Source organism: Parasteatoda tepidariorum, chromosome X1 (genome assembly GCF_043381705.1).
Source record: "Parasteatoda tepidariorum isolate YZ-2023 chromosome X1, CAS_Ptep_4.0, whole genome shotgun sequence".
Lineage (NCBI taxonomy): Eukaryota > Metazoa > Arthropoda > Arachnida > Araneae > Theridiidae > Parasteatoda > Parasteatoda tepidariorum.
Genome location: NC_092214.1, coordinates 78,339,256 through 78,353,763, shown reverse-complemented (window position 1 = coordinate 78,353,763; position 14,508 = coordinate 78,339,256). Strand labels below are relative to the sequence as shown.

General features: G+C 31.0%; 1 protein-coding gene across 1 annotated transcript in view; it reads left to right on the top strand.

The window, feature by feature from the left end:
- The window catches only part of LOC107437024 (echinoderm microtubule-associated protein-like CG42247), a 78,753-nt gene extending 64,497 nt beyond the window's left edge, over positions 1-14,256 (top strand). The window contains exons 13-17 of the mRNA XM_043051884.2: positions 1,068-1,224; positions 2,365-2,462; positions 4,001-4,094; positions 9,295-9,390; positions 14,069-14,256. Of these exons, the coding sequence (XP_042907818.1) occupies positions 1,068-1,224; positions 2,365-2,462; positions 4,001-4,094; positions 9,295-9,390; positions 14,069-14,256 (633 nt within the window). The remainder of the gene's footprint in view (positions 1-1,067; positions 1,225-2,364; positions 2,463-4,000; positions 4,095-9,294; positions 9,391-14,068) is intronic.
- Positions 14,257-14,508: the final 252 nt, after the last annotated feature.

Below are 14,508 nucleotides of genomic sequence, written 5' to 3'. Positions count from 1 at the left end.
AATTTAAGAAATTCCAAGCAATTTTCGAAATAGTTTTTGTACTTTTTAAAAGAGCTCAAACTGATAAGGGGATTTCCTCTCATTTCATTTTATACTATTAAATGAGATTTATTGAAAATGAGACCGTCTTTGTGGGGATGGATCATTCTCCATAAAAGTATATTTTCTTTCTTTATACCATTAAATTACGATGATTGTAAGGTTATGTTATTAATTTTTTCTAATACAAAATAAAATTTGTGGAAAACCCCTGATCATTTTGAGCATTCTTTTAAAAAAATACAAAAACTACTTAGAAAATTGCTTAACATTTCTTAAATTTTTAAGATATTTAAATCAAACTTTCTTCATTAGTTGTCAAATCCGATTCATTAAAAAACTATGAAGAAACTTTTTTTTAATTTTTCTGCACATGCATACTATAAAAAAACTGCCTTCAATACTTATATTTTGAGCAGTTTTTAACGAATTCTTTTTTATTTTAAATTAATAATTTTGCATTTAATTTTAAATTATTCCAAAAATTTTGCTTAATTCCATTGATAAAGTTATAGGAAAATGTAAGGCAGAATAATTATTTTTTTTTAAAAATGTCCATATCTCCATTAGTATTTACTCTAGGTTTACAAAATGTTATGCAGTTATTAAAAATAACAACTAAAGTAATCGATGCAAGTTACAAGCTTATTGCTTAATTTTTTGGTATAGGATGCTCAAAAATACTTGTTCTCTCTCGTAATTTGTTGTCGGTCCCTCAAATCCTTAAAAACTCAAAACTTTTCTGCAAAGTATGAAAAATTACATGAAAAATTGCACTTCTAAAATTAAATAAAATATTTTCTTAAGTATTTCTTGAGAAATTGAAAAACATGTAAAATGAAATGGAAACTTGCGAAATTCGATAATTTCCTATCATTGAGGTTTGAAACTTTTCAAAGACTATAATCTATTTTTTTTATCTGAACTAGCCAATATCTACTACTATTCTATTATACTACTATTCTATTATACTACTATTCCACTATACTACTATTCTATTCTACTGCTATTCAAGATATTGTTTTCAGAGTGAGTGCTATTCTATAACGATTCATCCACATGGAAGTATAGTAGCTGTAGGAGATGAACATGGAGACGTCACATTTCTCAATATGGAAGATGGATTACATGTTACGACGCTTCCTGTAACCAACACTCCTTTATTCACATTAAAGTACTCTCCTGGTAATTCATTCGCAATGTCCTTCACTAAAAATCTTTAATTATCAAAAACTTTTTTTTTCTCTTTCCTTCGATGATGCCCATAAAAATATGGGTTTTGTAAATATTTTTGGTAATGGGCCTTCCATATAATGTAAAAATTTTTTCAATATTTTTTATCTCCCTTCTCCTCTTGTCACAAAGTGTCATATATGTCAACCCCTGTCACATGTCGTGCTATATAACACAAAGGACTAGTTATAGTCATTTTTCAATTTTTTTAAAATTTAACTACGTTTGCTTACATTTTTGAGCTTAATGATTTTATATTGGCACTTTATTTGGAGAAAAGATCTAAAAATAAATTATTTAAAAGCATTTAAACTGCTGAATGTCTTGATCTTAATCAAACTTTGTGAAGTCACACGCTCCCAAACTCCTTCTGATTGTCACAATTTCGAGAACCCCTTCCCTCACCTTCATGCGTGATACGACCTCTAACCGTCTTACATCTTAAATATCATATTTTTCGCTCAAAAACAATATTAGGCTCGAAAAGAAAAAATATGAAGTAATTTAGATCTAAAAAAAAAAGAAAGAAATATTACACTACACTGTTTAGCTAAGTTTTTTGGTAAAAAATTTTTTTTTAAATAGCTCGACATAAATACATTCATTAAACAGAGCCATGTGCCTGCTATGGAATAAACACCCATCATACTTTAAACTGTCAATGGAAAGAATCCGTTATTAAAATCGATCCCCTTATTACGTTTAACATTTTAAAGTTAATAACGAAATAATTAAACATTTATCACAAATATATTAAACTTTTTTATGCGACAACGAATCAAATTATAAATGAACGAAGTCGAGATCTAGTGCACAAAGTATTTTATGTAAACTTTTGATTTACTTACTTTTTCTATAAAACAACACAATAAAAGAAAAATTGGTCCCTTTCATTAATAAACCATTTTTATTCTATTAAAATTGGGATATTTGACAAAGCATGGAATTATATAAGAATGGGGAAAACCGCGATCACGTATGGAAAATATTTTTTGCGAGACCAGTGACATTAAAAAAGATCTGAGGATAAATTTAATTCAAACTATAGTTTCATCTCATGAAAAGGACATTAATATTGAATTCTCTTTACAGATGGAGATACATTAGCAATTGGAGGAGCCGATGGCAATATATATTTATTTCAAACGCACAGCAATGGATATATGTATAAAATTGATTTTGTTCTAAATGTAAGTACAATATAATCTGCAGAATACTATTATCCATTCTCTGAAATCACCACCTAATTTCTTTTATATTGACTATCTTTACATAAAGTGAAGTTTTGAAAAAATGATAATAGAACGAATCATAAAGCAAAAAAACAAGACTAAAAACATCAAAACCAGTTTCGTGGCCGGGGGAAGCAGAATTTGAAAAACTGCTCTTAGAAACTCCTCAAAGTTTCATCGAACAATCTCATTGATTTTGATGTTAATAATTCCACCTTCCTCGCTAATGACTAAACAGATTTTCATGCTGCATTTGCTTCGCTTATAATATTTTTAGGGGAGAGTCGGGTAGCCTCGCCCAGCAGGTACCCCCGCCCACTGTCAATTTCATATGTATAGAATATTTTTTTAAGTCAATGGGCCATCGGACATTAATTGTTATATTAAAAAAAGATTATTTTCAAAGTTTCAAGTATTTATGCTGCTGTTAACATGGTAAACAATAGTTTTGAAAATATGTTGAATACAGTAGTCATGAAATTAAGAAAAATTGGCTGAATGTTTCGATTAAACTTCATTTTAATACTAAAAAAATAATTTTTTCTATACATACAGCATTAAAGTATGTAGTCTTAAGTTTAATTTGCACGAAGAAAGAAGTCTATATGTGAAAAACTGCTCGCGTAATTACAAATTTTCAAAAAAATTGGATTTCGGGTAGCCCCGCTCACATGAATATCGGGTATCAACGACCAATTTTATTTCGTCGATAAATGTACGGTTGCAAAGATTATTATTTTATTGCTTCAAATTTGAATGTTACATGCATTTTAACAAAAAATATTGTTGTTATTAAATGATTGTTATTAAATGATAGAATTCACTAAAAGTATATAAATATGTAACAAATAAAATAATTTTGTGATAAAAATGATAAACAAGGTATACCTATAGTTTAGAGTTTTAAAATGATATGTCAAGGGGTTAAAATCATGAAAAACCATGTCAAAAAGACTCACCTTTTATTATGTATCTCAAACGAGCTTTGCTCTCGTTACTCTATAAATTCATTGGCCAGAGATTGATGACGTTTCTTTATTTTTATGCTTTAATAATTGCTTTTTAATAATCATTAATTAATTTACTTTAAAAGATTTTAAATTAATCAGTGGCTGAAATAACGAAACGCACTGTTTATAGTGTTCACTTTCATTGAATAGATTAATCTCTTTGATTAATTTATTTGATTTATCTTCAATAAATTTAAAATTGTTATATATATTCAATCAAATAATTTTAAAATTTCCACTTTTATTTGTTTCAAACTTTATTTTTTTAAAGAAAAACAGTATATCATTAATTTTAAAAAAAATTGTTTTATTTGGCAATTCAAAAATATTTATTTTTCATCGTAATTTAAAATGTTTTTAACGAAAATTTATGATATATTGCAAACTTTTAAAGATGTTTTAAATCCCATTCATATTGAATATGTATGTAAAAATAAAATCTCTTCCTGTGTGTTAAAAATTTAAATAAAACAAACAATTTTATAGGGATGTGTTCCTATTTTAATGCTGGATTGGTCGGTGGAGGGTTCATATCTACAGGCCGTATTCACAGACAATGACTACCATGATATCGTATTCTGTAAGTACAATCTCATTGATTTAATGAGCATTCTTAAATAGTTTTTATATTCAATTAATTTATATTTTTTCCAAAATTGATCAAAGAACTGATGGGAGATCTCAGAGATCATGCTAGGTAAGAAAAGTATATTGGTGTACAAAATTACGAGATTTTTCTGAAATGGTCGATTTTCTCCAAAATTATTGAACAGTTTTTAAGAAAATTATTTTGTAAGGTATTAACGTAAGTTCATATAAAACAAATTAACTAATCGTATTATCTAATAAACACGTATGATGGCGCGTTATACACATTTCAAAGTGAAGGTATGAAACATTGGATACAAAACAATATTCACAGACAATGACTGCCATGATATCGTATTCAGTAAGTACAATCTCTTTGATTTAATGAGCATTCTTAAATAGTTTTTATCTTCAATTAATTTATATATTTTCAAAAATTGATCAAATAGCTGATAGGAGATCTCAGAGATCATGCTAGTTAAGAAAAGTATATTGGTGTGCAAAATTACGAGATTTTTTAGAAATGGTCGATTTTCTCCAAAATTATTGGACAGTTTTTAAGGAAAATTTTTAAAGTATAAACATGAGTTCATATAAAACAAATTAACTAATCGTATTATCTAATAAACACGTATGATGGTGCGTTATACACATTTCAAAGGGAAGGTATGAAACATGGGAGGCAAAAAAATATGTTGAAAGGAGTTGCAGTCCCTTTTTACAAACATACAAGCTCATATATCGTAGTTTCTGCTTGAAATAAAAGTTTCTTTTTATTTTATATTGTAACCGTCGTTGAACAGGCGACCCGATTTTTGGGTTTACGATTACTAATGCTCAACTCCGTAGCGTTGTTAATTTTGAACCCAATTCAGAAGACAAGGAAACTCCTGGATCAAGTATTGGGAGAAATTTGTCTTCATGGAGGACTTTTTGATGAAATTAACCCGCATTTGCGTTACATGGAGAGGAAGACTATGAGAACCTCCCATGGTTAGCCTGATGGCGAGGGAACTCTAACCCATGATCCGTCTACCACTGAGGATATTTCACGTCAGCACTGTGGTCGGTGCCAGCCGGATGCGGAATTCGTATCGACCAACCATCGCCAGGATTCGAACCTGCTTTACCTCATTGGAAAGCGAACACTCTATCCCCTGAGCCTTCGCTACTCAAATAGATGTTTCTGTAGCAATCGGTCCCACTCATTCAATAATGATGTTTTCAGACACTTGATTGTCCTTAGTTTTTCAGGAATACATTTTCCCCGGATTTCATTTAAATAGACGTGTAGAGCATATTTGGTCGACTACTTTTTTTTAGAAAAAAAAATATTCCCAGGATAGATTCATCAGATATTTCTCGACGTTAACTCTTTAGAACATGTCTGGGAAGCCTTGACGAAAGCTATTGCAATTCGTTATTGTCCTCCAACAATCACTAAGGGCTTAAAAGCTACGCTGCTGAACGAACAATTTTCATCTAGGAGTTCTTAAACTACCTCATTTTCAGCCTAAAGCCACTATGTAAAACCTGCTAAATTTGACCATACCTGTTATTAATTTTTTTTCGGTGCTTTGACTCCCATGGGTATTATGTACCATGATGCGTTTACCATTATGTCCATAACATTCATTAAAATCTGCAAAATAAGAAAACTGTACTACTATGGAAATTTGTAAAAGTGGACCTCTTATCATTATTAGTTTTTGTTTGTTTGGTTCTGTATCCATTGTTTCGTACCTTCTTAATATGGTGGGTGTTACGTGCCAACATGCGCGTATCATCGCCTATGTTCATCTCAAATTTCATTAGAATCTATAAAGTTCTATTGGAGATAATCAGTCAAATTTAAAAATTCACTTTTTTCGGATTGCCGTGTAAATTATAAAAACTAAATCATTGCTAAAAAATGAACAGAAAATTTTTTTCCCTATTCAATTAGTGTGTTTTTGTTTTATAAAAATATTTATTTAGTATCGTAGAAAAGTTTTCAGGAATCTCCAGAAACTAAGCTCACTTAATCATTTTATTGATAACAATTTCTTATGTACCTTTTTATATTTCTGAAATAATCTAAAAAATATAAGAAACACGTGTATCGTAATTCAGGTTTAATTAATTAAAGTTATTAAATACATCTACCTTCAAAAAATCAGAGGTGAAATTTTTATGATCAGGTGGCTTCCATAAATTAAAAGCTAAGTGGATAAATGATCTAAGTGAGATTTTTGAGAATTTGAGTTAATGTGATTTTAAGTTTTAACATTAACAGCAAACGATGAAAGACTTACCTTTATTTCTTATTCACGAACTTAAAATTGGTTAAAATTATTAATTTTTAACACTCATTTAAGCTGCTCGGAGTTTCACTTAGCTTCCAAAAAAAAGAGTTTTCTTAGGTTACTCGTCGACTGTTTATTGCTTTGCTAAATGCGCTTAGATCATTCTTCCACTCCAAAAACCCTCAGAGTTTATTACTTGAATCTTTTATCCACCGAGATCTTGAGAATTTAAAGATTTAGCAAGATAAAATAAATATTAAATAAAACAAAAGTATTTTTTCTAAAAATATCACATATACCCATTGTCAAATTAGATCTTCATATAAAAATAAACAGCAACACTATGTTCAACTCGTAGTTCTAACCAAAAAGCAAGAGAATTCTTATTTCAAAGTACTGATGCATTATTGAAGGGATTTTTTAAAAAAAAACTAGATACAAAACTTCCAAATGATTTGAAAATGGCTAATTGTCTTTAAATTTATAGCAAAAGACACTTTTTAATGTAAAAATTATCTGCACTGTCAGAAATTTGAGCTTATTGAATATTTGTTATAACCATAATATAGTGCTAAGGTGAACATATTATCGCACTTTTTGAATTGGATTATACAATAATTATGGTTCAACTTAAACCAAAACTTGGTTAATTTAACATCTTATTATAAACTCCTGTTTGTGAAAATTGCAACACCATGAAGGAATCGTCATAATTGAATGAAATTTAATACACAGTTGAGTGGTAGTGGTACAAATAAATGATTAAACTTTCAAAGCAAACAAACAATAACAAGAGATCGAAATCAGTATTTTGTGTAGCCACCACGCTCCGCAACAAGTGCTGCTACACGACGCGGTATGGAGTCAAGCAAACTTTGAATGTCTGTTTGAGGAAGAGAATTTCATACTGTTTGTATGCGTACCCAAAGTTCGTCTGTAGAAGCAACAGGTCGAGGATTACGAGCAAGACGCCGACCAACGAAATCCCACACATGTTCAATCGGCGACATATCCGGGGAATACGCCGACCAAGGAAGAAGTTGTACCTGTCGCGATGCAAGGAAGGATTGAACAGTCCTAGCAATGTGAGGGCGGGCATTGTCCTGTTGAAATACAGCACCTGGCATGGCTTGAAGGAAGGGAACAGCTTGGGGCTGTAGAACTTCACTGATGTACCGGTTGCTGTTCAGATTACCCACAATTCGTTGCAATTGAGATCGTCCATGATATGCTATAGCACCCCAGACCATAACTCCGGGTGTTCGTCCACTGTTGCGTTCGATAACGCACTCCGGAAGATGGTGTTCACCGGCATAGCGTCTGACACGAATGCGGCCTTCATGGTACCACAAATTGAAGCGAGATTCGTCAGAAAACACGACACGCTGCCAATCAGCAAGGCAGTACCTATGCTGGTTGGCTCATTGCAGCCGCAGGCGGCGAAGGTTTAGCGTGAGAGGGATCCTGTATAAAGGAGTCCTTGCGCGCAGTCCACGCTGCAGCAGACGTCTACGAATTGATAAAGGGCACAATGAAAAACCTGTAGCTATTGACCACCGTTCTGCCAGTTGTCTAGAGGGAGCCGTACGGTCCGTTAACGCAACGCCGAACAGGTGTCTATCATCGCGAGCTAACGTGACATTTCGGGGTCCACTCCCGGATTTCCGAGTTGTCCGACACTCGTCCATCCACTGCTTTCAAACACGCATCACTGTGCTGCTGTTACGCTGCACACGAGCGGCTACTGCACGTTAAGATAATCCAGTTTCACGAAGGCCGATGATTCTCCCCCGTTTAAACCCCGTAAGTTGTTGAAATCTCACTCTCTTTCGTGGAATAGGCATAAGTGATGACTAAGCTAACGTTTACCACTAGCAGATAACCACCAATAACCATACTCGCTTGGCTACAGCCGTCTATTTATTCGGATCCATCCGCCGTTTAGAGGGCGCTGCTCAGCATACGCATGCGCTACGGGTCTGAAATTCTAATCATTTGCATATCATGCTGTACTTTGCATTTCCTGAAAATTTCAGCTCACTCGCGTTAGTCCTTCATGGTGTTGCAATTTTCACAAACATGAGTTTAGTTAGAGATTATTCATACGATATAATGGTTCAACCTGAACCAAAATGAAGTTAATTAAACATCTTATTAGGACAGCAGAAGACAATGTGGTTTTACCCTAAGCCAATTTTGCTGATGGCATACATTGTTAAAATTTTCATTCCAAAATTATGATAAAATAACTGGCAGATATCTGTCCAGCCGATTAACCGTTAGTTTACGATAAAGAATATTTTTTTCCTTTTTGGTTTTGAAACCATTTACAAAAGGTATGGTTATGAAACCATGAATACAAAACTGTACGGTTTTTTAGCCATTTACAAATAGCATTTTCAAAAAACGTAAAGGAAGTAATTATTTAACTGGACATGGGAGCTCGGCTTTTTGTAAGTTAATGGGCAATCGAGAGTGCCGGATACTGGAAGTTCTTCATGTGTTGAAGGGAATGGAGGAAATATTGTGGTCTCAACACTAAGACTCGAACTCCTGTTCATGAGATTGACAGATAAGCCCGCTCGGCTATGATATACACGCAGTTGCAAACAACTAAGTACCTTCATTAGGTGGTTCTAATTGGTGCTATAAAATTCTGGTTGTTTAACCGTATTAAGTGAAAACAGTTTTCCTCAAACTTAACCGTTTGATTACCATTTTATTTATGGTTATTTGACTGTTTTGATTAAATATGGTAAAATAACCATTCAATAAATTGCTATTTAACCACTTTTTCCGAAACATTTCTAACAGTATAGTATGATCTGATACTTGTATGCATAAATTGAGAGTTTTGGTAAAATTTTTATCTTATCCATTTAATGTTTTTTTATATATATATTTAAGGGAATTTAAAAACCAAAGAAAAACTTCATAGTGCCACACAACTGAAAGCAATTGAGTGGTATAAGCCAAATTGTACATTGGGATATAAGATAAATGGTAAGTACTGCACACAAAAATATTGACGATTATAACTTTATGAACAAAGCTCTTATCAAGTTTTATAATAAGAGAATCTATTGACTGATTTATTTTGTCTTAAAATACACTAGGATAAAAATTTAGTTTAGGAATGTTATATAAAATTTAAGAGAAAAGGGAATATGATGTAATTACTTTTCTCTTAAATTAACTTAAAAATAACTATTCTTTACTTAATTTTAAATTTAAATAATATCAGTTATTGTCAAATCATAAAAATAATTAAAACATTATAATCTTAGATATTAAATTGAAAGAAATAAGGAACATGACAAGGTAAATGAAACAAAATTTCATTTTGCTTTCTCCATATATAAATTTTTTCCATTAGCACTTTAGTAACAAAATATTTTAATCAGTTACAAAACCAAGTTTTTGTAACAAAAACATTTCAGTTCTGTTAAATAATTGATTCGGAAAGAAATGTTGAGTGAGAAAATTAGAACAATTATTTGAAAAATTTTTAACTTATGAGATATAATTTTTGTGCAGTGACAATACAATAAACAGTCCACTCTTAATAACTTTGGATCTAATGCTCGGATCTTCACTTCTAAGAATCAATCTGAATGCCTCGATCTCAAATATGCGAATTAATAAGAGTAGGTGATATTTTTAGTTACGAAATCAGACGCATAAACGTACTTTCTTCGAATAAACATACCTTATTTTCGACGCATTCAAATTTCTGACCGACAAAATATAGAGGATAGATGCAATCTGGGAAATATAGTCCCAATAGTTCGGTCAGGAGAGCGTTCCGAAGTTTGGACCCCTTAATGTTAGTTTTACTTTTTCCATTGTATCTCAGGAGAAAATTTTAAGCGAATTAAAAATTTTCTGCACACAATTATAAAATTCGTTTATCCAAATACAATTCCATGCAAAAAATAACTTCAAGTAAATATTTATTATTTTTTACTATTTTATTTAATAAATGTCAAAAATATTTCATAAATATTTCAATTCAGTATAATTATTCAATGTTCAGGGTCAAAAACATTTAATAATTTTTATTTAATAAAGGTCATTTTAAATTTTAAGGTATACAATTTTTTGCATTACTTAAATGAATGTAATTTTACATGATAAAATACAGAATTTGACGAAAATCGGTTGAATAGTTCCTGAGAAATTAAATTTCAAAAAGTCAGATATTTAAAATTTGATTTCTCAAGAACTATTCAACCGAATTTTTCATTTTGCCGTAAATGATTGTGTTTTTTAAAATGCTGTCAAAAATTCTATACCTTACAATTAAAAATTTTTTTGATTTTTATTAAATAAAGTAATAAAAAATATTTACTAATCGTTACTTTTTCCATGAAATTATCTTCGGATTAACGAATTTTATAATTCTGAGCAAAAAATTTTTCAATACCCTTTAAAAGTTCTCGATTTATAGTGAAATACGCAAAAAGTAAACAAACTTTGGAGCGCTCTCCTGACCTAATTATGGATACCATATTTCACAGATTGCAGTTACCCCCTACATTTTGGGGATCAAAAATCTGAATCCATCGAAAAGAGGTATGTTTATTCAGTAAAAAGTATGTTTTTGTGTCTGATTTCGTAACTTTAAATATCGTCTGCACTTATTATTTAACATATTTGAGGTCACCCCCTCGAGCCATTAAAATTGAGTTCTTGAACGTGAAGATTCAGTCAAAAGTCAAAAAGTTGTTCAGGGTAGTTCGTTTATTTATTTATTTTTATTTACTTTTTTTGCGCATTATTTGTGTGTTCTTCAAGGATTGACTTGTATAAAGCTGAAATTGAATTGAGCATCCTTTAATATTAGATATTTGGAGAGGTAAAAAAGTTGAGACAATTAGCAACATAAATCTTTTCTTTTTATTCAAGCAGAGAACAAATAATATTAGCGAGAAAAGACCCCTGTTTGCTTTTAATCAACATACCTCTCTGCAATCATTCATGTTCATTTTGGAATAAAACAGTTTTTTTTCGTCACTTATTCCACCTTTCATTCCTCAAATTTGGTTAATTAGTATATAGGGGGAAATTTTGGAAAAACTAATGCCATAATACATTTTAAGTCATATTTTCAATTGAAAATTGTGATTAGCTGCATGATTTTATTATTTTTTTAGCTGTTATAAGTTGTATACATCCCAAATTGTATACCTTTGCGCATCAGCTGACATAATACTGACTTCAGAATTTTTTGCGTACTAAATAATAAAATGAAACCAAATTTGACCAGAATAATGAAAAATTACTTTTCTACTAAACAAGTAATAAATGTAGTTCTAATGTAGTAACTTGTCACTGAAATAGTTTTTTTTCCAACCTAATTGGGATATCATTCAGCAGTTAATTTTTAGTTAATATTTATTATGCTTTAACATTTATTGAAATTACATTGTTAAAATTGCTTAGATTATTTCCTCGAGGCTGTGATGAAATTATAAATGCTAAATATTTTAATCTTTTATGATCTGACTGAAAAGTAAACATTTTAAATCTTCTAATTCGGAATCCTAAGAAAACAGTAAATTCAATATGTTCAATATATTCATAAGTGCAAATTATACTCCATAGTGAAATGGTCGTTGATGGAGGTTGGTCGTTCTTACCTCCATTCACTTATTATCAAAGGTTCAAAAACGATTTTAATTTTAGTCAGTGTCATTTTCTTGGAGCGGAAATGCCACTTTTGTTGGTGTCATGAAAAGACAGATCGATGAATGAAATTTTGCCGCGATAAAAATGATCACAACTGATACAATTATGTGTAAAAATATGCTGTAAACAATTATGATGTTTGATTAAGTTTGCTTTTAAGTTTGCTTTTAATTTTATATCATAAAAATTAATTAGCTTCAAAAGACGGGAAGAAATTTGTTTACTTGAGATGCTTGTTTTTTCTAAAATAACTTTTTTTTCAAATTTAGCTTTCAACTATAGAAGTAAATCGTTGATAGCATCGTCGAATGCACTCTAACTGCAACATGAGGTATCGTCAAAAAAAGTTTTCCAAATAAAAGCCCCACATAAATATTTTGAATACAATTTGATCTACTTATTTGATTTGTTAAATTTTTTGATTTGATATTTTTTTTCGTGTTTCCTTATACGAGTATTTGACCTTTTCTGCATTTGGTGCAGAGGTTTACCCGGTAGCTGGTAGAGGTTTCGATGGTCTCTCTTAAAGATTTTCTTCAGCACAAAGTCTATGGAAGAAATTCCGTGTTTCCCAAAAGTGGTCTTAAATAGAGGTGGTCTTTCGTGGAGGTTTCACTGTAATTGAATCTTTGCAATAATAAACACAAAATCGTCAAAAATCAAATAAAGACCTGAAATATAAGAAATGAAATGACTATAGCTTTAAATTTCAATTATCAAAACAGCAAATATCTCCAGCAATTATCCCTCTTGCCGAAATGACAGGTGCCAAACGAACAAGCTGGGAAACAGTTCAACGTTGAAACAAGCACGAACTGGTGGTCAATTCTTTTCACTAGCTACGCACCTTTGCATATGTGTAAAGCAGTTTTCAATGTTTCATTATGGAGGATAGCAGAAAAAAATCCAATTCAAACTTAGCGCAGTGAACTGTTAAATATTGCGGCTATGCATCGGTTCTCCTATATAGGGTGTTACTTAAGGACCTCCTTTAACATATATATAGTAATAAATGTAGTTCTAANCTTTTACTGGCTACTTTTGACTACTTTTACACAACGTAGCAGATAGTGTGTTATATATATATATATATTGTCAGGTGGTCAGAAATGAAGTAAGAAATATACACATACAATATAATATACACATGAGCAATCTATAATTAGGGGTCACAAAAAACTTTTTAAATCGGGAAAAAAAACACTATCGAACACTGTTGAATCCCTAGTGAGGAATTTGAGGTGAAAACTATCAAAACCTTCTAATATAAGTCAACTCCTCTCTGTTCTGATGTTTTTTGTCTCCCCTGCCTCTGCAGCGATTCGTTAGATTTCGATTGTATTTATTCCTTGTTTCAATATTATTTAACCACCCCTAATGTGCATAATTTTCAATTTTGACAAAGATTCGAAAAACATATATTACGGATGGATGTATGAACCTTTGATTTTCCTTACAGTAGAAGATCTCTGTTGTGGTTTAATTTTTGTGCTAACTTAAATTTTGGGTTTTTGTGATGACTCCTCAGAACACCACCAGATAACAGATCTGGTTAGTTTGGAAAAATTTCCTTCTAAACATCACGAGTCCAAAATGAGATTCTTTTCCTGAAGTAACCTCTGAAGGGCTCTTTGGCTCTGTTTTTTTTTCAAAATAAAAGCAATGTTGGGCTGAAATTGGTTTCATACTTAATCACTGCATCTGTTACTGTTCATTTTCAAAGGCAAACGCTACCAGTTCCGGAATGATTCAACTTCTATAAGAAAGACTGATACGCTGAACTGCTCATGAAGTTCAAAATAAAAAATAAAAAAAATTGGAAAAAAACTATTATCTTTATCCTATTTTGATGAAATCAAAGCAGATCTGGTGCTGGAGCAAATGCGGTATTTGTGTACCTACAAGTTATATGTCAGTATATGTTTCTCACAGAAGTCACAAATAACACTATTAATCAATGAAAACAATGCAATTGTTTTGATTCTTGCAGGTATGTGGAATAATAAACATATACCAGATGCAGTTCATGTATGTTGTCATGTGTCAAATTCCAAGCAAATATTAGCAGCTGGAGATAAGAATGGTTTTATAAGATTATTTCGATACCCTAGTACAAGTGATAGAGTGAGTATTCTTATCTTTCACATTTTGGCTCATATTAATCAAAGAGCTCACTAAGAATTTTTTTTCATTTTGGTTTTGACTTTTTTTTTCCTTCTTTAATTTCCTAAGATAAGTCAAGTAAGTTTACGTTTTTACAAGAGTTTTATTACGCTGAATTTGTTTTTCATAATTTTGCAAAGCGTTTTTTTTTTCTTGTCAACTTCAAATCCCATTTACAACAAATATTAATCATATACATAAGTAACTTAATATATTTTATTTAAAAAAAAGCGTTTATTTAATACCACTGCAGCGTAATACTACATG